This window comes from Trachemys scripta, chromosome 1 (genome assembly GCF_013100865.1).
Source record: "Trachemys scripta elegans isolate TJP31775 chromosome 1, CAS_Tse_1.0, whole genome shotgun sequence".
NCBI classification, from domain to species: domain Eukaryota; kingdom Metazoa; phylum Chordata; order Testudines; family Emydidae; genus Trachemys; species Trachemys scripta.
Window position 1 is genome coordinate 97158991 of NC_048298.1, and position 23969 is coordinate 97182959.

A 23969-nucleotide genomic window follows, 5' to 3' on the forward strand; every position below is an offset into this window, starting at 1 on the left:
CTGCTGCCATTCCTGAAGCTCCACCAGATGCCGGAGCATGTCTGTTTGCTCACGCAGCAGCCCCAATGTTGCATCCTGCCTCCTCTGATCTTCCTGCCGCCACCTCTCATCTCGAGCGTCCCTCCTGTCCTCACGTTGGTCCCTCCTGTCCTCATGTTCACTGGCTTCTTTCCTATACTTTGAAACTGTGTCCTTCCACTCATTCAGATGAGCTCTTTCACTTCAGGTGGATTCCATGATTTCTGCGAACATCTCGTCTCGCATCTTCTTTTTCCGATGCCTTATCTGAGATCGCCTTCAGGACGGAGGAGGGAGGCTTGAAGAATTTGCAGCTGCTGGAGGGAGGGAAAAAAGGATAGAATTTTTTTAAAAGTTACATTTTGCAGAACAATACTTATACTCTTTCACGGTGACCAACACTATTCACATTACATAGCACATGTGATTTCTGTGCAAGGTCACATTTTGCCTCTTAATATTGAGTGCATGTGGCTTTGCTGCTAGAGATCACAGACGCAGGTCCGGGCAACAGAATTCGGCTTGCATGCGGCCATGGTAAGCCATTGTCTTTCGGCTTCTGCGCTCTCCTTTCCCACATACCAAGCAAAGCCCGTTGAGTGCTGTGGTTTTCCTGTTAACCTTCAGCAGCAGAAAACAAATTAACCCCCCCCCCATCCAATTCTCTGGATGATCGCTTTATCCCTCCCCCCACCGCATGGCTGGTATCAGGGAAGATCCCTGAAGGAACCAAACTAACACCCCCCACCCTGCCATGAATTCTCTGGGATGATCGCTTTACCCCTCCCCTGCATGGCTGGTATCAGGGAAGATCCCAGCTAGCCAAACGCGAAAAGCTCTGGGCCAATTACCCCCCCCCGCGCTTGGCTAACTACAGGGAAGGATTTCCCCACAGGCAAACAGCCCAGTAGGAACGGCCACCTCTGTCCCCTTAATTAAATTCCCGTATTTCAACCACGTTACCATGAGCGATATCACTCTCCTGAGGATTACACAGCGAGATAAAGAACGGATGTTGCTTGAATGCCAGCAAACACCGGGACCATACGCTGCCTGGCTTTGTCATGCAATGATACCAGATTACTTGCTTCAAGCATGGCACGGTCAAGTGTCCTACCATGGAGGACGGAATAAGGCTGCACTGCCCAGAAACCTTGTGGCAAGGCTTTTGGAGTACCTCCAGGAGAGCTTCATGGAGATGTCCCTGGAGGATTTCCGCTCCATCCCCAGACATGTTAACTGACTTTTCCAATAGCTGTACTGGCCGCGAATGCATCCCAAGTCCTCAGGGCAAAGTAATCATTAAAAATGCTTGCTTTTAAAACAAGTTTTATATTTTAAAAGGTAAACTCACCTGAGGTCCCTTCCATGGGGTCGTGGTCTTGGATACTGGCTTGGGAGGGTTGGGAGGGTACTTCAGTCAGGCTGAGAAAAAAATCCTGGCTGTTGGGGAGAACGGAGTGCTGGGTGCTCTCCGCAAGCTCATCCTCATCCTCCTCTTCCCCGTCCGCAGAATCCTCAGGTGTAGCTGATGAGATTATCCCCGCCTCGGAATCCACAGTCAGAGGTGGGGTAGTGGTAGCAGCCCCCCCTAGAACTGCATGCAGCTCGGCGTAGAAGCAGCATGTCCGCGGCTCTGACCCGGAGCGACCGTTTGCCTCCTTTGTTTTTTGATAGGCTTGTCTGAGCTCCTTGACTTTCACACGGCACTGATCTGAGTCCCTATTGTGGCCTCTCTCCATCATGCCCTTGGAGATTTTTTCAAAAGTTTTGGCATTTCGTCTTTTTGCACGAAGTTCTGCTAGCACTGAATCCTCTCGTCATATAGCGATCAGATCCAGTACCTCCCGTATGGTCCATGCTGGTGCTCTTTTTCGCTTATCGGCCTGCATGGTTACCTGTGCTGATGAGCTATCTGTGGTCACCTGTGCTCTCCACGCTGGGCAAACAGGAAATAAAATTCAAATGTTCACGGGGCTTTTCCTATCTACCTGGCCAGTGCATCCGAGTTCAGATTGCTGTCCAGAGCTGTCACAATGATGCACTGTGGGATAGCTCCCGGAGGCCAATACCATCGAATTGTGGCCACACTAACCCTAATTCGAAATGACAATATCGATTTTGGCGCTACTCCGCTCGTTGGGGTGGAGTACAGAAATTGATTTTAAGAGCCCTTTATTTTGAAATAAATGGCTTCGTTGTGTGGACGGGTGCAGGGTTAATTCGATTTAACGCTGCTAAATCCGAATTAAAGTCATAGTGTAGACCAGGCCTTAGTTAAACCAGTGCAACTCTGTGTTTAGAGCAGGCCTTAGTTTTTGTCTATCAAGGTTTTTATACCACACTCATCTAGGTACTCGGATACCATGGTGATAAGCACTTTAGATAGATATCATGTAATTATACATGTTGCTTAGATACATTTTAAGAATTTTAAGGCCCCATCCTAGCAAACCTGGGGATCATCAAAGCACAAAGTAGTCTTAAGCAATGCCTCCTTTTTCTTGGCCTTGCTCCCAATACATCTTCTCTGCTGGGATTGGGAGGGAGGGGCACATAGAGCTGGTTATGCTGTCAATGCCACTTAGAGATTTTCCAACATTTATCTTGGTTTATCTTATGTCTGTAAATTTACAGGTGCAGGTTAAACTGATATTATAACCAGTTTTAAACGGATATGATTATCCATACACTGAGTCACACCAGTTTAAAAAAATTAGTTTGATGCAACTTCTGTGTGTAGACCTAGCCTTAGTGTGTTATGTATCAATTTGTTTACCATTTTGAATTTTGTCCAGAAGTAAACGAGGAGCAAGTGGAATATACCCATGCTGGTGTCTATTGCTTAAGAGGCAGGCTGTTGAATGATGAATACATTGTAGCTTTTGCGTTTGGTGTCCACTTACACCCCCAAGCAGCGTGAATTGCACTTTTCTAACATGGAAGTAATTATGGCATGGCTGACAGTGGCAAGGTCCTTCTTAGAGAAGAAAGGGGATAGTATTTTTTTGGAGAGCCAGAGGTGGTAGAAATTCTTTGTATATTTGGTGAAGGCAGTGGATTGATTCCTCTGGTTATGACATGGAAAGAACCAGGACTGTTGACGTGTGGCCACCAGAGAAGATTGGTTATTGTTTTGTTTTAAAATGTAATGGAACAGTCTGCTTTTTTGGAAAAATGAGGTATCTGCATCCAGCAACTATATTCTCTGAGTATTCAGAGCCTACTTTGCAAGTACTTTGAATGCAGAATTTTCATTGCAGTCAATGGGAACTCCATGAATGGAGGCTTACAGAATGAGACCATTATAGGTACTTTTCAGTTACTATTCAGACAAGGCCCCATAGGGATGCCATGAAGGGGAAAAAATCTGAGAAACCTAATGTGGAATTAAAAATAATTTTAATCTCATCTGGGACCACAGACAACTAAAATGCTATAATCATAATCCTGTGGTTATTGCATGACATCACGTACAGGTCAGAGTTGTGGTTGTTTTGGTGCCTTAATTGTGCATTTCTTATATTAACATGTTTGGAGTTCTTAACTGTAAATTTAACTCTGAAGTTTCTGGTTTATAATAGTTGGTTTGGGGATAATTACTACATCCATCTGATGGATTTTACCCAATATGCTACATACTCACGACCTTCATTCTACCTTTCTCTCAGAAACAGAATACTAGAAATGAACATATTATCCAGTGCTTCACGCATGAAAAATATACACATGTAAACAACCTCTGTCCTGTTTCCTAGCGATAGCTAAATGAATTAGTAATGGGAAAATAAAACTGTATTTCATAATACATTATCACATTGAAACAAGGGTAAAAGCATGAGGCGTAACAGCAGTGAATTTAGTACTAGCAGCAAGCCACAAGAAATGCTGCCAATACACCTTCCCCATAAAAGAATCTTCAGCATTGGTAAAACCACTGAGTGGTATTGGCTCCAGACCCAAACTTATGGCTGAATGTTGAAGTGACCTGGATATTGAAATGATAGAACATTAGAACTATGTAGCTAAATTTTACCCATTTCTGTAGTTCAGTATTGGCACTCTGATTACACAAGCTACATATATCTTCATGAAAGATATTTAAAACCTCTTATTTACATATAAATAAAAAGATAATGGATGTGCTTATAATATTATGTGGTTCTAAAACTTTTATCAGCATGAATTAATCTGGGTTTTATCATCATGTATTTGGCATGCATCATAATGGTGAAACCATAAGTCAGTCATGCAGGAAATCCTAAATTAATATACTGTACCAATAAAACCGTTATAGTATACCGCAACATGCCATAATGTATTCTTTTGACACTGCATAAAACAGGAAATCTATTTTAGTAATGTTTAAGAGATTTTTTAAATGTCGTTTTTTATTGGAAATATTTTTTGTTTCTTTCTGCTTGTGAAGCCAGGTGCCTTAATAACCATGAGTCCAACTGCAGAGGGCTCAGAGGTAGTAAAGATATCTAAAAATGACCAAAAATTAGCTTTTTTTAATCTAAAATCAGAAATTGAAAGTTTATCCCTAGCCCTACAAAGATGAGAAGCAAATTCTAAGTCCCATTAAAAAAGAAGTAATATTTCTTTTTCTGTGGTATAATGCTCCCATTTCTAGCCCTGCAGAGTCATGAGATATTGAATTTCAAACATTAGGCACTTAGTTTTGAAAATATAGGCATATAGTTTTAATATGAATCTGAGATGGCTGCCACAAACTTCATTCTCAAAAAGCCCTCATTTCCTCTCTGGTTAACAGGGCCGGCTCCAGGCACCAGCCCTACAAGCATGTGCTTGGGGCAGCACCTGGAGTGGGGGGGCGCTCACCCGGGGAGAGTGGTGCCGCGGCCGGGCTCACCGCCCTCCCCCCAGCGCTCCGGCCGGCCGGGAAGAGCGGGGCTGCCCTCCTCCCGGCGCTCTAGCCGGTCGGGGAGAGCGGGGCTGCGGCCGGGCTCGCCGCCCTCCCTCGGTGTTCCGGCAGGCCGGGGAGAGCAGGGCTGCCGCCGGGCTCGCCGCCCTCCCCGCAGCGCTCCAGCTGGCCGGGAAGAGCGGGGCCGCCCTCCCCCGGTACTCTGGCCAGTCAGGGAGAGCGGGGCCGCGGCCGGGCTCTCCACCCTCCTCCCTGCGCTCCGGCCAGCCGGGGAGAGCGGGGCCGTGGCTGGGCTCGGCGCCCTCCCCTGCCGCGCTCCCCGCCGGGGGCTGGGGGCGGCGGGAAGCTTTTTTGCCTGGGGCGGCAAAAAAGCCAGAGCCGGCCTTGCTGGTTAATGACTATCTCTTCCAGTTTTATGTTATATACACATATGTACTATTTACTTTATGACTTTGCATCATTAGTACAGTGTTTAATCTGAACAAGATTTGTCTTCTCAACAGTCTCTTTTTGCCACTTCCATTATACTGTTTTCCACTGTTCTCTGACCTCAGCTGCCAATATGTTTTTATCAAACTGAGTTTTACCAACACCATCATACATGCTAACTTTACATACTGTTTTTTGTGACACTAAATACAAAAGCCTTCTTGAAGTCCAGGTTGATTATGTCATCTGTTTCAATTCTGTCAATTTCTTTTGTCAGTCACATTAAGAAATTAATCCGATTAATTCAGCCTGACCTTCCTTTTAAAATGTCAATATTTCGTTCTTTAACCAGTCTGCCTCTTTCCAAGTATTATCCTATCTTTTCCCTGATCCATGACTGTAGAGTCTCTCAGTTCTGAGGTCAGTCCTTTTATGTATGCAGCTACTCAGTTATGTCTTTGACCTTTCTGAAACACGGTGGTCAATTTATCCTCCCTTTAAGTCTTGTAGAATTCAAGGACTACTTTTCTCCCAAACCTACGTCAGCCAGATATTTTAGAAATGGAAATATATAGGCACAATTTGGAGTTTTAAGTCTTTAATTTAAAAAATGTCACATTCTGCACTACATTTTACTGTGTATTGTATTTCTAATTAATCATGTGTCTCTTTTTGCAGTAAGTAATATTCTTCTTAAAAAGAGTTCCCGCATCATTAGATTGATAAACCTGTATAACTATTGTCTATTTAAGTTATGGAGTCTGCTATGTAGGGCCTGCAAGGGACTGTTTATGTACAGTATCTCTATATACAGACCTTTTTTGTCTGTGTTGGTAGAAGGAGCTGAAAGAATCTGACATAATCTTCCAAAGAAAACATCTGCTTTTAAATATATTTGTTTGGATTCCAGTAAGCACACCTAGCACATGCATAATTAGCTTAAACTACAGAGTTGCCTATTGAGAAGATGTGTTTATCTAAATAAGTTATGCATATTTCATAAAGAGAAAATAGGGAGAGTGTTTGGTAATTTCTTAAAAAATTCACAAGTTTAGATTTAAAATATGCTTTTGTAGTGTAAACCATGAATTTTTTAATTTTTAAAAAACGAAGTGCTGAGAGGAAGTTTTGTAACGTATTTAATCATTTTAGTATATTTAACGTGATATTTTCTAAACTTGGCTTTAATCTAGAGATCATTTAAAAAAATCTTATGAGCACTGAAAATGTTTTAGCAACTGATAGCATGTGGAAAGATAATGTATGCATTTAGTTTTAAATGTTCTACTTTTACCATTTTTGTATTACCGGTACATATATTTTCTTTAATGTATATAGTAAATCTTCTTCTGTATGTTAGTAAGATAAGAACTGTCCTTAGTTCAGACCTCATGTTATAATACCTGAAGACCTGATTAGCTAAAAAGACATTGTGGTGTCTGACCATTTATTTCAGCCTAGGCAGTACCATCCAAAGAGACAAGAAGAGATGGAGATTTCCCCCTACTCACGCCATGCCACATGATTGAAATGAGCCAGAAATTCTTATACAGCTGTGGAATATTCAAAAATGAATCCCTACTAGTACTGGATTACTAGTCACACGTACCTTCAGCATTAAATTCATATTTCTTAGGTGTTGAGATAGTCACAGCTGGGAATAAAGTCTTTAACACAGCACTCTGAACCAAATTCAGACCTGGTGTAAAAGTGCAGATCTCACAATGCCTATGGGAATTGGGCCTGGGTTGAAATTGATACTTCATGATTTCTAGGCCATTTACATTGGTTCCTACTGTCTGGGTGAAATGTTAGATCACATCTTTCTAATTGTTAGAAAGATGTGATCTAACAAGTGCTCCTGTGCATCACACTAAACTTCGGTTTATTCAGCACTGCTCCCCTAAAGCCAATCTCCCCACTTACTCTCCCAATTTCAATCAAATTATGCCTTGTGGCATTTGGTTATTTTGATATTAACCCTCAAAATTTCATTGTTTCTTATATTTTTGTATTGAAAATATAATTGCACTGTAGGACAAAGTATTGGGAAAGAGCACTAATGGTGTGGACACCAGGGAGACAGCTTTGGTTATTGGAAACTAGGAGGTAGTTGAGACTTTACGTACTGGGGAGAGGATGCATCTTATCTTTCCTTCTAAAGGGCACATCAAGTGGGGTCCCACAGGGATCAGTTCAGGGGCCCGTTCTATTCAATATCTTCATCAATGATTTAGATAATGGCATAGAGGCACTTATAAAGTTGGCAGAGGATACCAAGTTAATGGGAGTTGCAAGTGCTTTGGAGAATAGGATTAAAATTCAAAATGATCTGGACAAACTGGAGAAATGGTCTGAAGTAAATGAGCTGAAATTCAATCAGGACAAATGCAAAGTACTCCATTTAGGAAGGAATAATCAGTTGCACACATTCAAAATGGGAAATGACTGCCTAGGAAGTAGTACTGTGGACAGGGATCTGGGGTTATATAGATCACAAGCTAAATACAAATTAACAGTGTAACCCTGTTGCAAAAAAAAGCAAATATAATTCTGGGATGTATTAGCAAGGGTGTTGTAAGCAATACATGGCAAATAATTCTTCCGCTGTACTCCTTGCTGATTAGGCCTCAGCTGGAGTATTGTGTCCAGTTCTGGGTGCATTTCAGGAAAGATGTGGACAAATTGGAGAAAGTCCAGAGAAGAGCAACAAAAAATGATTAAATGTCTAGAAAACATGACCTATGAGGGAAAATAGAAAAAAAATTGGGTTTGTTTAGTCTGGAGAAGAGAAGACTGAGAGGGGACATAACAGTTTTCAAGTACATAAAAGGTTGTTACAAAGAGGAGGGAAGTAAATTGTTCTCATTAACCTCCGAGGCTAGGACAAAAAGCAGTGGGCTTAAATTGCAGCAAGGATGGTTTAGGTTGGACATTAGGAAAAACTTCCTGTCAGGTTAGTTAAGCACTGGAATAAATTGCCTAGGGAGATTGTGGAATCTCCGTCATTGGAGATTTTTAAGAGCAGGTTAGATAAACACCTGTCAGGGATGGTCTAGATAATACTTATGAGCACAGGAGACTGGAGTAGATGACCTCTCGAGACCCCTTCCAGTTTCTGGTTTCTACAATTCTGATATTTCACCTTTTAGGTAAGGGTGAAAGTGATCTTGAATTTGTGCGGAGAAGGGTTTGAATTCCTCATTCCCCACACCACCAAGGCACTAACTGCCCCAGTTCACCCAGTGTCTACAATTAACCCACCAATACACACACAGTATGACTGTCAGAGTTGCTGAGCATCCACCACCTCCTGCTGAAGTTCAATGGGCATCCCAGATGCCCAGCATATCTTAGAAATCAGGCCTGTTAGGTTAATGTTTCAGCTAAAATAATCAGCAGTGAAATAGATCAATGTTAACATTTAGGGTGGGATTTTCAAAAGTGCTCTAATTCCATTCCCACTGATTTTGGATTATCTTTTGTTTAATGTTCTGCCATAGGTGTTTACTTTGTTATGGATTGCTGACTGGATGGTGCACCACTTCTGGAAAAAAGGAAAAGATCCTGACAGTTTTTCTATCCCTTACCTTACTGCGTTGGGAGATCTGCTTGGAACTGCCTTATTAGCTATGAGTTTTCACTTTCTGTGGCTCATTGGTGATAGAGATGGGGATGTTGGAGACTAATCATTCAGATGGACATATTGTTCCCAGTAGATTCAGAAGAAAAATAGGAGAAAACTGCTTACCATTCCACTTGAAGGATTTCAAAACAATTGTTCAATTTAGTATGGGTAATTCAGTTGGCACAGATTTTAAATGGCCTTAATATTTTTTAATGAAAGGTGGAACAGGAAGGATTTTATCTGACTTTTACCCTGAAAGTGAGGACTGTTACCACTTGAAAACATCTGACCAGATACAATGAAATGTAGGCTGATTGTTTGACAGGTGTTTTGTATTAGGAAAAAAATGGAGCGTTTAAAAAAGGAAAATCATGGGATATCATATAAATCAGAGCTTTCTTTAATTGACAATAAATGAACAGTGAAGAAGGGAGATGAAAACAGATCAGTGGCTTATCATGTCTCTTTTAGCCCTCACAAATTGGGTATATATTTCAAATCACAATGCACAAAGGGTTCATTGAGTCAAAATAATTTCCTTCTCACAGACACAACTACTTAATTGATTATGTGTCTTTGCCATTTTTAGGATTTCTCCAGTTGACACAGGCTGTACATCAAGAATAATAATTATTGTAATGATTTGGGCCCTAATCCTTCAAACATTTTGACACATGCTTAACTTTACGCACATCAGAGGAACTACTTGCATGTACTGTTACGCTCTTTGAGAAGTATTTGCATGATTGGGCCCTACCACAGTGTAGCAAGAGAACTGCAACCTACTTCTTTTGCCCTTGGTATCTATCTAAATCAATGATGTAAGCTAGGGGTTCTCAAACTTCATTGCACCATCACACTCTTCTGACAACAAAAATTACAACACGACCCCAGGAGGGGGGACTGAAGCCTGAGCCCACCTGAGCTGCCTTGGGTGGAGGGGCCAATTCCAAAGCCTGCTGAGGCCAAAACTGAATCCCAAGGGCTTCTGCCCCAGGCGGGGGGGCCTGTAACCTGAGCCCTGCCACCCAGGGCTTGGGCTTTGACCCCAGGTGGTGGTCAGGGGTGGTCCTAGCTTTTTTGCCACCCCAAGCATCGCAGGCAGGCGGCTTTCGGCAGCATGTCTGCGGGAGGTCCCCGGTCCTGCGGATTCGGCAGCATGCCTGCGGGAGGTCCGCCGGTCCTGCGGATTCGGCATACCCGCCGCCGAATTGCCGCCAAATCTGTGGGACCGGGGACCTCCCGCAGGCGTGCCGCCGCCGAATTGCCGCCAGACCTGGGACCTCCCGCAGGTGTGCCGCCAAAGGCTGCCTGATTGCCGCCCTCACAGGGACCAGCAAGGCGCCCCCCGCGGCTTGCCGCCCCAGGCATGTGCTTGGAGCGCTGGTGCCTGGAGCCGCCACTGGTGGTGGGACTTGGGCTTTGACTGGCCAGTGGGGCTCAGGCTTTGGCTTTGACCCCGAGCCCCAGCAATTCTAATGCCAGCCCTGGTGACCCCATTAAAACAGGGTCGTGACCACCTTGGGGTCCTGACCCACAGTTTGAGAACCGCTGGTATAAGCAAACACATTTAGCATGATGCTGCACTGATCTATATTAAGGAGGATAAGCTAGAATGAAGCTAGTTTTCTGTTGAAAAATGTACTTTTAGTTGGCAACTGGAGAGGCTTCTAGTATTAATATTAAAAGTACTGTCATGGCATTGACATTTATTATGTACTTTAAGGTTGTGTCATTGTTCCCATTATAATAATCCGTTTTCAAGTGTTTCGGTTGTAAATATTTACCCCTGATCAAAACTTGGGGCGTATAAGATTGTGTTGCTTCTTAGACTTTTTTAAAATTTATTTGGACTATTTGAAAGTTTATGTAAACTTTTAAAAATATAGGGCCAGATGTGCCATCAACTTTTAAGCAGAAATCACCATTGTTGTTAATAAGGATTTCTGTTTAAAAGCTGTGGCAGAATATGGCCTATAGAGAAAGAAATTACTGGCTGAATGCTTTCTTATATTTGTTTAACTCAAAGCTTAAAACATGAAGTTTGGCAAGTGATTAGTCTAATTAGTAATTTGAAAAAATATATTAAATTGTACAGATATATTTTGAAAATTGGCTACAATTCATGCACAGCAAATGTTTCTAAAATTTAAAAATCATGGTGGACATCCTAAATACATAATTGCATGAATCATTCTGGTTAATTGTGTAAATACGATAACCAAAAATTTCAAATTTGGAGACTTAAAATTAGACACCTGAATCCATATTAGACTCCCAAATTAGACTCCTAAGTCAGCGTGTATCTTTATCCTGCAAACATTTGTGTGTGTGATTTTATGCATATGAGCAGTCTCTCTGAATTTAATGGGACTACTCAAATTCATAAAGTTACATTTGCGCATAAGTTTTTACAGAATTGGGGCATTAGACACTTAAAAAGTTGGCCTGACTTGCAAAGAGCTGCTGAGCATCTTCATCTCCATGGAAAAAACAGGGTGTTTGCAAGTCCAAAAATAAAGCTAGATGTGGATTTAGATGCCTAACTTTAGGCACCCTCATTTGAAAATTTTTACTTGAGCTTTTTCTTAAAATTATGACTACCTAGTTGACAGATTGGAAAGGATCATAAACCTGTTATGTCTTCTACGTATGTGAGGTAAAGATGACTATCACTTTAAGTTCCCTGACTTTTGATAGTTTTGTATTAATGTTATTTAAATTAGTTTATTGTAATGTAAATTGTGAGAAATATTCTAAATTGTTTAAAAACGGGATGGTTATAATTCACTTTTTGTTTGACTTCTTTAAAATGCTGTTTTTATTCTGTGCTATAGACCTAGAAATAATTACAGAATTTAATTCTGGTGGAACCAGAACCTTGTTGAACTACATTGTCATGGCAAACTTTTTTATTGGAGGAATTTCTGGATTTTAAAATCCTAATAAATGAACTGCAAAGCTCTTTAAACAATAAAACATAGTTTCTTCACTGCATTGAAATACCTGAGTGAACAGTACTTATATAATGTATGTTTGTATTGTAGTATTTGTTGTTTGCTGATGGTAGCACCCTTGCTGTACTAAGTGTTTTCCAGACAAACAAGAAGGAGTGATCCCTGCCCTGAAGAGTACACAATCTAGGGAGACGCAGAGAAGGTATGTGTACACTGTAGCAGGGAGCGAGCTTCCCAGTCTGGGGAGACAGCCCTGTGGCTAAAAACAGCAGTGTAAGCATTGGGGGTTGGGTGTCCAGGTCAGAAGCAGTGAATGGACTTGGGGGGAGGGGAGCTGTGGAAGCAAAGAAGGTAGAGGAACTCGAGCATTAAGGCAATGAACAGGGAAACTAGAGGGATGTGAAGCGGAACTGAGAAACAGAGGAAGACTAGATATATTGAGGGAGAGAGGGGAGGATATTGGGGTGACAGAGCAACATGAGTATCTTGTGGAGGTAGTGCGTGTAAGGTCCAGAGAGACATTAGGTGAGGCAGTGCCAGGGAGCAACAAAGTCCTTGCTGTAACAAACAGAAGGCAGATATTTGCAGAAGAAGAAAAGTCTGGGGGAATAAATGGTGGGACCCACTGCACTGTTTTCAAGAAAGGAAAAGGGAATGGTCTTGGAAGGGAAGACAGATGGAGGAGGAGAGAATGAGGGCCCTGGGGGGAGAGGGAGTGGGGGATTTGGAGGGAGCATGAAGGGTATAGGGTGAGATAGTAAGGGGGGATAGATGAGTGAGGGAAAATGAGGGCTTTAGGGGAAAGGGAGGGGAGAGTGAAGCATTAAGAGAGGTTTGTGCTGAGAGGGAGGAAAAGTTGGAGATCTGGGAGCAAGAGAGGGGGAGGACATGATTGTGGTGAATGGGAAGATTTATGAACCTGGTGGGGTGGGTTAAAACAATATATAGTGTGGGGGCCTGAGGCAAGCTTGTGGTAGTTTTCAGAAAGAATCTTTATCCCCATACGCTGCTGCATGGGAGCAGTATGGAAGAAGAAACAAAGGAGTTGTCAGGGTCCATACCAGGGGTAGGCAACCTATGGTACATGTGCCAAAGGCGGCACGCGAGCTGATTTTCAGTGGCACTCACGCTGCCTGGGTCCTGGCCACCGGTCCGGGGGGCTCTGCATTTTAATTTAATTTTAAATGAAGCTTCTTAAACATTTTAAAACCCTTATTTACTTTACATTCAACAATAGTTTAGTTATATATTATAGACTTATAGAAAGAGACCTTCTAAAAACGTTAAAATGTATGATTGGCACGCGAAACCTTAAATTAGAGTGAATAAATGAAGACTTGGCACACCACTTCTGAAAGGTTTCTGACCCCTGGTCCTTACCATCCTTCAGCCACACAGGAACCATACGCATGAGGTCCAATTTTGATTCTGGCATTGTTGAATTCAGTGGTAGGAAACTGACAGCTCTGCAGTACCCCACGATTACAGGCCCAATTGGCCACTCACTAAGCTGCTGTGAGGGAACACAGCCACTGGGTCCACAGGTGTTTTAGGCTTTCTGAGCCTGAATGGAGCACACCCATTGCCCCGCACTGGGGATCAATGGGCACAATCTAGGGGTATAGACATTGTCTAGCACCCTTTCCTGAAGTCTGGAACCCACTGTCCTGCTGCCTAGTCTCTGGGCTAAGTGTTGGCCCTTCAGACTCTCCCATGTCTTACACACACCCTCTTTTGGAATCCCATTGAAGGTGAACTCTCTCAGGGCTGGTCTACACTGTGTGGGGAGAAATTGATCTAAGATACACAACTTCAGCTACGCGAATAGCGTAGCTGAAGTTGAAGTATCTAAGATCGAATTACCTGGGGTCCACATGGCGCAGGATCGACGGCCACGGCTCCCCCGTCGACTGCGCTACCGCCGCTCACTCTGGTGCAGTTCCGGAATCGACGGTGAGTGTGTTCGGGGATCGATATATCGCGTCTTAACGAGACGCGATATATCGATCCCAGATAAATCGATTGCTACCTGCCGATACAGCGGGTAGTGAAGATGTACCCTCAGAAGGCATGTGGCAGTTGCAGCATATAGCACAAAAATGCTTTGCATCAGCTGCGAACACCATTGCTCTTTTACTTAACAGATAAAACAGATGACTACAGATTGTTTAGAAAGCAATAAACATCCTAATACATGCCCTTCACTTGCTCACGCTTCCCTGGTGGGACCATCTGGATTCAGGTGCCTCATCTGGCTTTTAGGTGCTGGATTGTTCTCCCTCATCTTGAACTGGAGAAAAACAGCCAGGGAAGACCCAAATAGAGCAGCTCCAGTCCTGTAATCTTCCAGAGATTGCTGGATCAGCTTTCCCAGGGGATCAGAGACCTCCAGTAGGTGACTTTGTTGCCAGGTGACTTCTCCTCTGATAAACCAGTTCAGGATGGGAGTCAGTCAATTGTTCAGATCTGTCCCATTTCAATGGGAGAGCAATCCAGATTTAACAACCTGCTATTGTCTGTCCTGTACCACTACCCTGTTGGAATTGCAGGCCAGTATGGTGGGAAACAGCCATTAAAGAAGGCCCAAAGGCTACACATTCAATTTGTAACTTGGTAAAGATATATTCAGAGAGTTCATAATCTCACGCAATTCATAAATTGAACAGACATGTTCCATAAATCATCACACAACAAACTTTTTGTTAAACCACAGCCCAATAATAGTCATACTTTTTTAAAAAGTAAGATTTTTTAAATATAATTTAATATGGGTCTCTTTCCCGCAACTATTCGCCTCCCAGCCATATCTCCTACCTCACCTCTTTCTCTCGCCTGACCTGCAGAAGACACTTTGCTGTAACTCCATTTGCCTGTCCTTTTTCCTCTTTCATTCTAGTGGCCACGTACATAGATAGGACTGCTTTGCTCTTGGTAGATGCTGCAGGTCACTCTAGGTTGGTAGAGGATTGAGCATTTCATGAATGCCTAGAGAATTGTGGAGAGCCCTGTATACTTTATGGCTACACATGTACTCTGTTAAGTAAAGGTACACAGATCTTTTATTTTCTAGTTTTAGTTTATTTTGCAAAAGGAAAATTTAAAAAGTGGGATATTTCCCCCCTTCAAGTTACTTTCCTGTTGGTTTCTGCAATTCCCCTGCACTACTTGAAGTCACAGCTATTTGAAACTGCAGAGATCGCTGTCCTAGCAGGTTGAAGTGGTATTATCAGTAGTAAGCCTCAGTCAAACAAGTGAGTCCCCCCTGGTTTTCTTTTTCATAAGGCAGTAGATTCCCCTTCCAGGTGTCTGTATTTATTCAGACTTTACTGACTCAGCTAAAACCCAGTATCAGTCAGCCATACATTTTACTCCAACAGCTAAATCAATAAACCAAATGAGATGAAATTTTGTTTCAGTATCCTCCTGGTCAAGCTATTTTTTTAAATTCAAATGAACTTTCATTTCCAGTCTTTCATATCCACTGATCATGTTATCAGGACCTATTTGTTTCTGCTGACAGGGTCAGAAGCACAGCTGCCCACTCTCAGCCTAATAAACCTGGGATGGGAGGAACACAGCTGTATTTCCTTAACCACTCCCAGTGGCCTGCACATTTTCTGTAGTTCTAAGTTATTCTTAGTTTAAAAAATAGGTGGATGGGTGCTGAACTGATGTGAGTATCACTTGGAGCTTTGAAAGGGCTGAACTCTGCTGTCACACAACAGAATCTTGAACTCTGATAATCTTGGTAAGTAAAGGGAAAATATTTTGTTTTTCAATGTATTTATAGTTTTACATACAAAATTAAAATCAAAACTAGGTTATTATGGGGGGGGGGGGGTTACTTCTTTAAAAAGCTTATCCTTAAATACTTTTCAGGAATTGAATTGCTATTGTTTACCTTATGGTAACAGTGTTAACTTTGTAATCATCTTGTTAGGGCATTTCCATGTATTGTGCTACATTGAGACAGATTTTATGTTTTGACTTAGTTGGAACAGCCATCTTCTTTTGCTATCCTAGGTATGGGCTTTGTTTTTACTTTATGATGTTTTGTTTTATTATATTCCCCTTATTTTCTCTTCCAAATTGATAATAAAATTGTCCCATCTTTTGAAGTTAGAGTATTTAAAAATATGAAAAAAGTGATTTTTCTTGCTTTCATGTCACGTCACTACCTAGAACAAGCTGAATCTCTACTACGAGGATTAAAACTACCACCATAGTGGAGCTTTGTAGGCTTGGGGCCCAAAATGGTAGCCAGTTTCTCAATTTAGGTGTATGTATTGGTTAATCTAAATCCTGAAAATACTTGTATTAACTTAAATTAAATAAATAGGCTAAAAGTGTTAATGTAGTCCTGTCCATGGTCACTGTCCAAAATTCAACAGTGTTAAAGGTCCAGGGATTTGTATACAGAGATCCCAGCTATGGCAAGCACACCATTAAAAATCCTTTTTACCTTTTATTAAGATACAAAAGAAGGAAAAACAGTTAAAACATTTGAAATGTAAAGCATTAAGTAAGCCTTTTATTTTAACATCTTTTATTCCCTTTCCCTTTTTAGAAGGAAGAAATTCTTGTTTTACAGTCCTTCACATGGAATCAAAGATAGTAATAACTGTCCTTTCGGGTAAAAGACAATAAGTTAGTTGTTGTGAGCTGGAGCTGTTGCTGCCGCTGTTAAGGTCCGATCTTGCTTCATCTGAGGTGGTGTTTCTGTTCAGCTGGAGCTGGTAAGGGTGGTGATTTTATCTGGATCCCTCTCTCTGGCCTGGTCTGGTCAGGACATCTCTCAGGATGACAGAGGCCCAGGGTCTCAGAAAACAGTGGGAGTGGCAGCAATGGTGATGAAGCTCGCTCCAGTAGCTTTAGTCAGTTCTTCCCTTCTTTATCCCCAAAGTCTCTTTAAGAACCCCAAAAGGGAGTGATGGATGGAATATCCCATTCCCTCATTATTTTGTCCACGAATTATGCGTAGTATCTGACACACCAATTTTGGTTCATTTATTTCCGGTCCCACATCTTCTGTTTTTATCAACCATGATTTCCATATAGTCCTTGAACCATATCAGTAGGCCCTTTTTGCTTAGACTAATGCAGTTTGTCTGTCTCCTTTCCCCATCAAGATTTGTAAGGTATTGTGGCGCTTTATGGACTTTCACATACTTTGTACAGTTGAGCTCACAATTAGAGTAAATTTGTATCACAACAGATAGTAACTGGTTCACTATACTTAACATTTTAAAATACAGCATCTGGATGCATACTTAGGAGAACTCTGAAATGGAGTATTTAAAACACCTTGTTATAAAGAAAAATTGCTCTTACAAAGAAGAGAGCATGTCAGTGGAGGTAGGAAAAATTGATATAGCCCCTTAATTATTGAATGACTATATGGGTCAAAAACTACAGCAGTGGTTTTAGAAAACAGCAAGTGCTATATATTTGTTAGTAATGCAAACTCTCTGGTGAAATGACTGCTTCTTTTTGCTGGTGTTATGTAACTGATAATGTTTTTCATTTTTTTATAAATGAGATTGAATATTTTAATTTCTAATCAAAACTAGTGTTTGCTCTCCAAGTGTCCTTTTCATTAGCAGTTACCCATACATGTTCAGAAAGCTATAAATCACTCTTCTGCATTTATAAGTGGTGGGTACAAGATTTTAATCAGAATTGGTGCATTTCAGCATGAAGGGCTCTTACCTAATACTCATGGAGATCTTTTCATTGATTTTAATGGGTGTTGGATCAGTCCAGTACTGTTCTGCACTGATGTTCTACTGTAAGATAAAAGTACAAAATACACTATTAAGGTAAAAAAAACAGGAGTACTTGTGGCACCTTAGAGACTAACAAATTTATTAGAGCATAAGCTTTCGTGGACTACAGCCCACATGGTCCACGAAAGCTTATGCTCTAATAAATTTGTTAGTCTCTAAGGTGCCACAAGTACTCCTGTTCTTTTTGCGGATACAGACTAACACGGCTGCTACTCTGAAAACTATTAAGATAATCACAGTTGTAGCACCAGATACAAGTGCAGTATGTGTAGGGGTATCTAAAATTCTGGATGAGTGTTCAAGATCTACAAAGGGGGCAGTGGAGACCAAAAGGGTGAACATAGGACAGAACTGGGTGGAGTTTAGATGCTCTGCAATAGGGAATTTCACTTCCGCTTTCACTTTACATCCTGCTGGCGGTCTCCTTTGTATGGAGGGGGGTGGAGTTTAGAATACACTGTACTTATGCCCCTTTTTGTGAATTTGGTCTTGTACTTGAAAATTAGTTCCTCCTTTATTTAACTTGCCCAAATCTATGTTCATATGTTTTTGGTGGTGGTTTCATAGGGTGGGGGATATCCTCTGCAAGTGTTAATGGCACCAAGAACCTACAGTGATCCAGAGAGTTCAGAAAAATATTTTGCTTGGGAAATTGTTTTTTATTTAATAATGTTTTTGCTAGTGAAATGGGATCTTGAATGACATTCTTGGTAGATATGTAAGGTAGTAACTGACTTTCCAATCTTTGTCTTGAAAAATTATAGATATTTGTATTTTAAGTGCTGCACCACACATTCTGTTGTTGATCTGGGATCTTAAACAATTTTTGTCTATTGCAACATCTTTTCAGTCTGTACTTGTATATTTTTTGTATACATATCCTAACTACTTGAGCCAAAACATGCAAACTGTCATGTGTCTTTAATAGAATTGAAAATCTAAAATGTTTAAATAATCTGGAGGTATTAGATGTCCCAAATGAGTGTGTACTTGGGAGGCAATCTGACTTCCAATAATTCATTAGGCTATTTTCCTACATCATCATCATCATCATTATTTGTATTCTGGTAGTGCCTGTAGACCACCTAGTCACATATCGGGACCCCACTGTGCTGGGACTGTATGCACACACAACCAAAAACTGGTCCCTGCCCTAGAGAGCTTACATGTGCCACAATGTAAATATTGGACAGTAGAGAGGTTTTTTTTTTTTTTTTTAATCCAATGTATTAAAATATTTTTAGTCTCACAGCAAACTTTCAGAAGTACCTCCAATATTCATAGTCTATTCATTACCTGTTAAATGTCCCGTTACTTGTAATGGATAGGTATACTATGAGCAGTGCTCATTAATAGTTATCTAGGGGTGTGTGTGTGTGTGTGTGTGTGTGTAAGTATGTCCTGGAGTTGTTATATTCCAAGGTTTTTATCCTAAAGAAGCACATCTGCTCTGTATAACTAAAGTTAGGAAATGCATATCCCTGGGAAATATGTATATCAAATTGTAAGGGTATGAAATAGCTATAGTTCAAATCACAGAAGATATCAGGAACCACTCTCTGTTCAAAATGCACACATTTTTAAGAAATGCCAGACAAGAAAAAGCCCTGAATAGAGCCTGAGGATTATTTTATTTACTATTTGACAAGGCTACTGGAGATAACTGTCCCTCTGGTCTTGGCCTTTACTGTCCTTTTTGAATAATTTAGTATTAGGTTGCATGTGGAAGGAAAATATTAGGAATGCCACTAGGACTGTTTTATGCAAATTATTGCTGAAAACCTCAACTGCATATAAAACAGCTAAAGGAAATCTAGCTTGTTAATAAGTGAAGTGAGAAGGAGCTGTCAGAGTTTCCCTCCTCACTCTGAACTCTGGGGTAAAGACGTGGGGACCCGCATGAAGATCCCCTAAGCTTATTTCTACCAGCTTAGATTAGAAACTCCCCAAGGCACAGATCCTTCCTTGTACACCTCTACCCTGATATAACGCTGTCCTAGGGAGCCAAAAAATCTTACCGCATCATAGGTGAAACTGCGTTATATCGAACTTGCTTTGATCCGCTGGAGTGTGCAGCCCCATCCCCCACCCCCGGAGCGCTGCTTTACTACGTTATATCTGAATTTGTGTTATATCGGGGTAGAGGTGTACTTTGGATTAGGAAATGCTGCCACCACCAAGTGATTTAAATAAACATTTAGGGAGGGCCACTTGGAGCCTTACCTCCCCCAAATATCCCCCCAAGTCCCTACACCCCTTTTCCTGGACAGGCTTGAGAATAATATCCTCATAGACCCAAACCCTTGGATCTTAAAACGATGAAAAATCAATCAGGTTCTTAGAAGAAGAATTTTAATTAAAGAAAAAGTAAAAGATTTACCTCTGTAAAATCAGGATAGTAAGTACTTTACAGAATAACAAAAGACTCAAGAAGATAGAGGATCTCCCCTCTAGGCAAAACCTTAAAGTTATAGATCCAGGGATAAACCTCCCTCTAGACAAGGAAAATCACAAGCCGAAATAGAAGTAATCTAACGCATTTCTTAGTACTTACTAATGGAGTTGGATAGCTTGCTTTCTTGATCTGTCTCCGGCAAGCACAAAGAACAGACAGACAAAGAACAGACACAAACAAAGCCTTTTCCCCCTCCCCAGATTTGAAAATATCTTGTCGCCTTATTGGTCCTTTTGGTCAGGTGCCAGCTAGGTTACCTGAGCTTCTTAACCCTTTACAGGTAAAAGGATTTTGTGCCTTTGGCCAGGAGGGATTTTATAGTACTGTATACAGAAAGGTGGTTACCCTTACCTTTATATTTATGACAGGAGCATATCTATTGGCTTCAATCAAAAAATAATGATCATTACTGATTATGAGTGCTTTGATTATTTTTTTTAGATGAGTTGATTTAAATTGCACTACTTAAGATTTTTTTTATCTTTGATAATTGAGAAATACAGTAGAACCTCTTAATTATGAACACTTCAGGAATGGAGGTTGTTCATATCTCTGAACAAAGCGTTATGGTTCTTTCAAAAGTTTACCACTGAACATGGACTTAATACAGCTTTGAAACTTTACTATGCAGAAGAAAAATGCTGCTTTTACCCATCTTAATTTAAATGAAACAAGCACAGAAACAGCTTCCTTACCTTGTCACATTTTTTTAAAATTTTCCCTTTATTTTTTAGTCATTTATGTTTAACACATAGTACTGTACTTGCTTTTTTTTGTCTCTGCTGCTGCCTGATTGCATATTTCCAGTTCCAGCTGAGGGGTGTGGTTGACCAGTCAATTTGTAATCCTGAGGTTATACTGTATGAAGGTGTACTAATGAATTCTGGATAACCTACTTTTTTTCTTTGGGTGACAGCCCCTATGTGTATTCCATGCTTGATAAATCTTAGAAGTACATGCAACAGCTCTTGACCATAGTTCACCTTTTTCTCAGAATCCAGCTATCTATCTATATATTTAATATTAGGGGTGGAAGGGACCTCAGGAGGTCATCTAGTCCAACCCCCTGCTCAAAGCATGACCAATCCCCAGACAGATTTTTACCCTAGTTCCCTAAATGGCCCCCTCAAGGATTGAGCTCACAACCCTGGGTTTAGCAGGCGAATGCTCAAACCACTGAGCTATCCCTCCTCCCCTTGCCATTCTGTGCTCTTACCTTTAATGGTTAGTTTTAAGTTGTAATTTCCAACTCTAAAAAATAATCCTTTTCTGAGATTTATAATGCATTTGTGTGGTGTAATTTTGATCCTAAAATATTATCTACTAGGTAAGTTGTATGACCAAGTTGCACCTGGAATTTTTACCTCTGCTGTATAGTTAAGCTGCTATGTCATTTACTACAGTATTCTATTTTTTTTCTTTAAAAGTTTCACCTTGAAACATCCAAAACATATTCAGTTTTGCCTTTTGTTGAGGCAACCAGCTTTCTTTTATTATAGGATCCAAGTGATCACAGTAGAAGAGGGCGTTCCATAGCAATTGTACAAAGATGTGTAAATTTGGAGTACAGAGGACACACGCAAAATTAATTCTGTTCTAAAGATGTTAATGATATACCCTATATGCAACATGAGGAGTAACTCTGAAACCTAGAATGTCTTTAAAAGAGGAATCAGCTGTTTACATGTGCCCGCTTTATCTCCACTTAAGTCAATGGAGTTACTCTAGATGACCTGAGGGTAGAATTCGGTTCCTTATTATTAGGCAAGGTGGTATAGTGGGTAGGACACTAGACTGGAAAACACAATGCCTCTGATCTGTTGCCAGCCTTGCACTGACCTGCTGTGTGACCATGAGCAAGTCACTTCACTTCTCTGTGCCTTAGTTTCCCCTTTCACCCTCTTGTTTGTCAATTTAAATTGTAAACTCTCTAGGGCTGGGATTTTCACTTAGTTTGTGCCCTCACAGCTCACTGTGGCCTCTGGGTGCTACTGTAGGATAAATAATACCATGCACATGAAATCTACATCCCTCTTATAGAACTGAAGCAAGGCGGTGTGAAGAATCTGGAAACACTTCTGCAGTAATCAAGATAATGGAGGTCTTCCCTTTCAGGTTTCATTGCCAAATGGCCTTTGTCTGAGTGCTGCTCTAGAATGCTTATTCACTTGTGTCTTTTACAAAGTCTCCTTAAAAGGCATTACAAGCATAACATGCCATGTAGCATTAAACTCTGCACACTTACAATATCATGTCTGCTTGTGCATGAGGGTATAGAACTAGGATAGGGATGAAAGGATTAAACTGAGCTATTACTATGTCAGACTGCTAGTATAGACTAAATCCTGGGCCCTGCACACAGCTTGGAATAAACAGGCTTAGCACTAAGGAGGAGAAAGGACAGTTACCTGTTCTGTAACTGGCGTTCTTCGAGATGTGTTGCTCCTGTCTATTCCACAGTAGGGTGTGCGTGCTTGCCACGTGCACTGGTGCCGGAAGTTTTTTCCCTTAGCAGCATCTGTAGTGGAGGAGCACCGCTGCGACTCCTGGAGTGGCGCTGACATATCACGCCATAAAGGGGGCTGCGTGCTCCCCCCACCCTCAGTTCCTTCTTGCCAGACAACTCCGACAGAGGGGAAGGAGGGTGGGATGTGGAATAGACAGGAGCAACACATCTCGAAGAACGCCAGTTACGGAACAGGTAACTGTCCTTTCTTCTTCGAGTGATTGCTCCTGTGTATTCCACAGTAGGTGACTCCAAGCTATACCTAATGGAGCTATACCTAATGGAGTTCTAAACGATAAGTGTTAAGGGTTACCCGGGCGGAGCACCGCCCTACCAAACCTGGTGTCATCCCTTGCTTGGGAGACAATCGCATAGTGCGATGAAAAAGTTCAGTGAAACTGGACACCACTAAGGCTATAAACACTGCAGCCAAGGCTGGAGCACAAAGTTCCGACCACCTTCACTGGTGGCAAGAAGGAACTGAGGGTCGGGGGAGCACGCAGCCCCCTTTATGGCGTGATATGTCGGTGCCACTCCAGGGGTCGCAGCGGTGCTCCCGGACTACGGATGCTGCTAAGGGAAAAACTTCCGGCTCCGGTGCACGTGGCGAGCACGCACACCCGACTGTGGAATAGACAGGAGCAATCACTTGAGGAAGAAATGGAATTCTCCACCTTAGGCAGCGGACCAGCTCCACAGCTACTACTATAGAATCAAGACAGGGGCATTTATATCTATTATGTTTCTAGTATAAGGTCACTGGAGTCTGTTCCTGACTCCAGTGACCTGACCTCTCCATGCACAGCTATGGACAGAGAGCTCCTGTGGAGTTGTCCTCTACCACTGCTTGGGCTTTCCTGTACTGTCTCCTCCCTCATATGAAGGAGCCACACTGATCCCACTGCTCTCAGGCCTCTCCATATCCTCAAGCATAGTGTCTTATTAGATGTGGTCAAAGGTTTTAAATGTATGCTTGCAGTTTTGGTATTAAAACTGTATTTAAATATTTACACATCTTAATAAATATTTTAAAAACCTTTTAAACTAGGAGACCTTTACATGTTTAATAGATCTAGAATCTACACTCAAAGCGCTCATATCAATTACTATACCTTTTGGGATAATGCGTCATCTTCTGAACAGTAATGGTAAGAGAAGCAGATCTGAGCATTTCTGGCACCCATAAGCCCAGCAGCATGTATATATTTTGTACAAATTATACTAATAGTGATAATTCAGCTAATCAGATGACTGATTCTCCATTATTAATTGAGATCAGTGCTAACAATAATAATTCAGTCA

General features: G+C 41.5%; 1 protein-coding gene across 1 annotated transcript in view; it reads left to right on the forward strand.

The window, feature by feature from the left end:
* Positions 1-10066, forward strand: part of SLC41A2 (solute carrier family 41 member 2) — a 76777-nt gene extending 66711 nt beyond the window's left edge. Inside the window, exon 9 of the mRNA XM_034778426.1 lies at positions 8839-10066. Within this exon, the coding sequence (XP_034634317.1) occupies positions 8839-9024 (186 nt within the window). The 3' untranslated portion in view covers positions 9025-10066. The remainder of the gene's footprint in view (positions 1-8838) is intronic.
* Positions 10067-23969: the final 13903 nt, after the last annotated feature.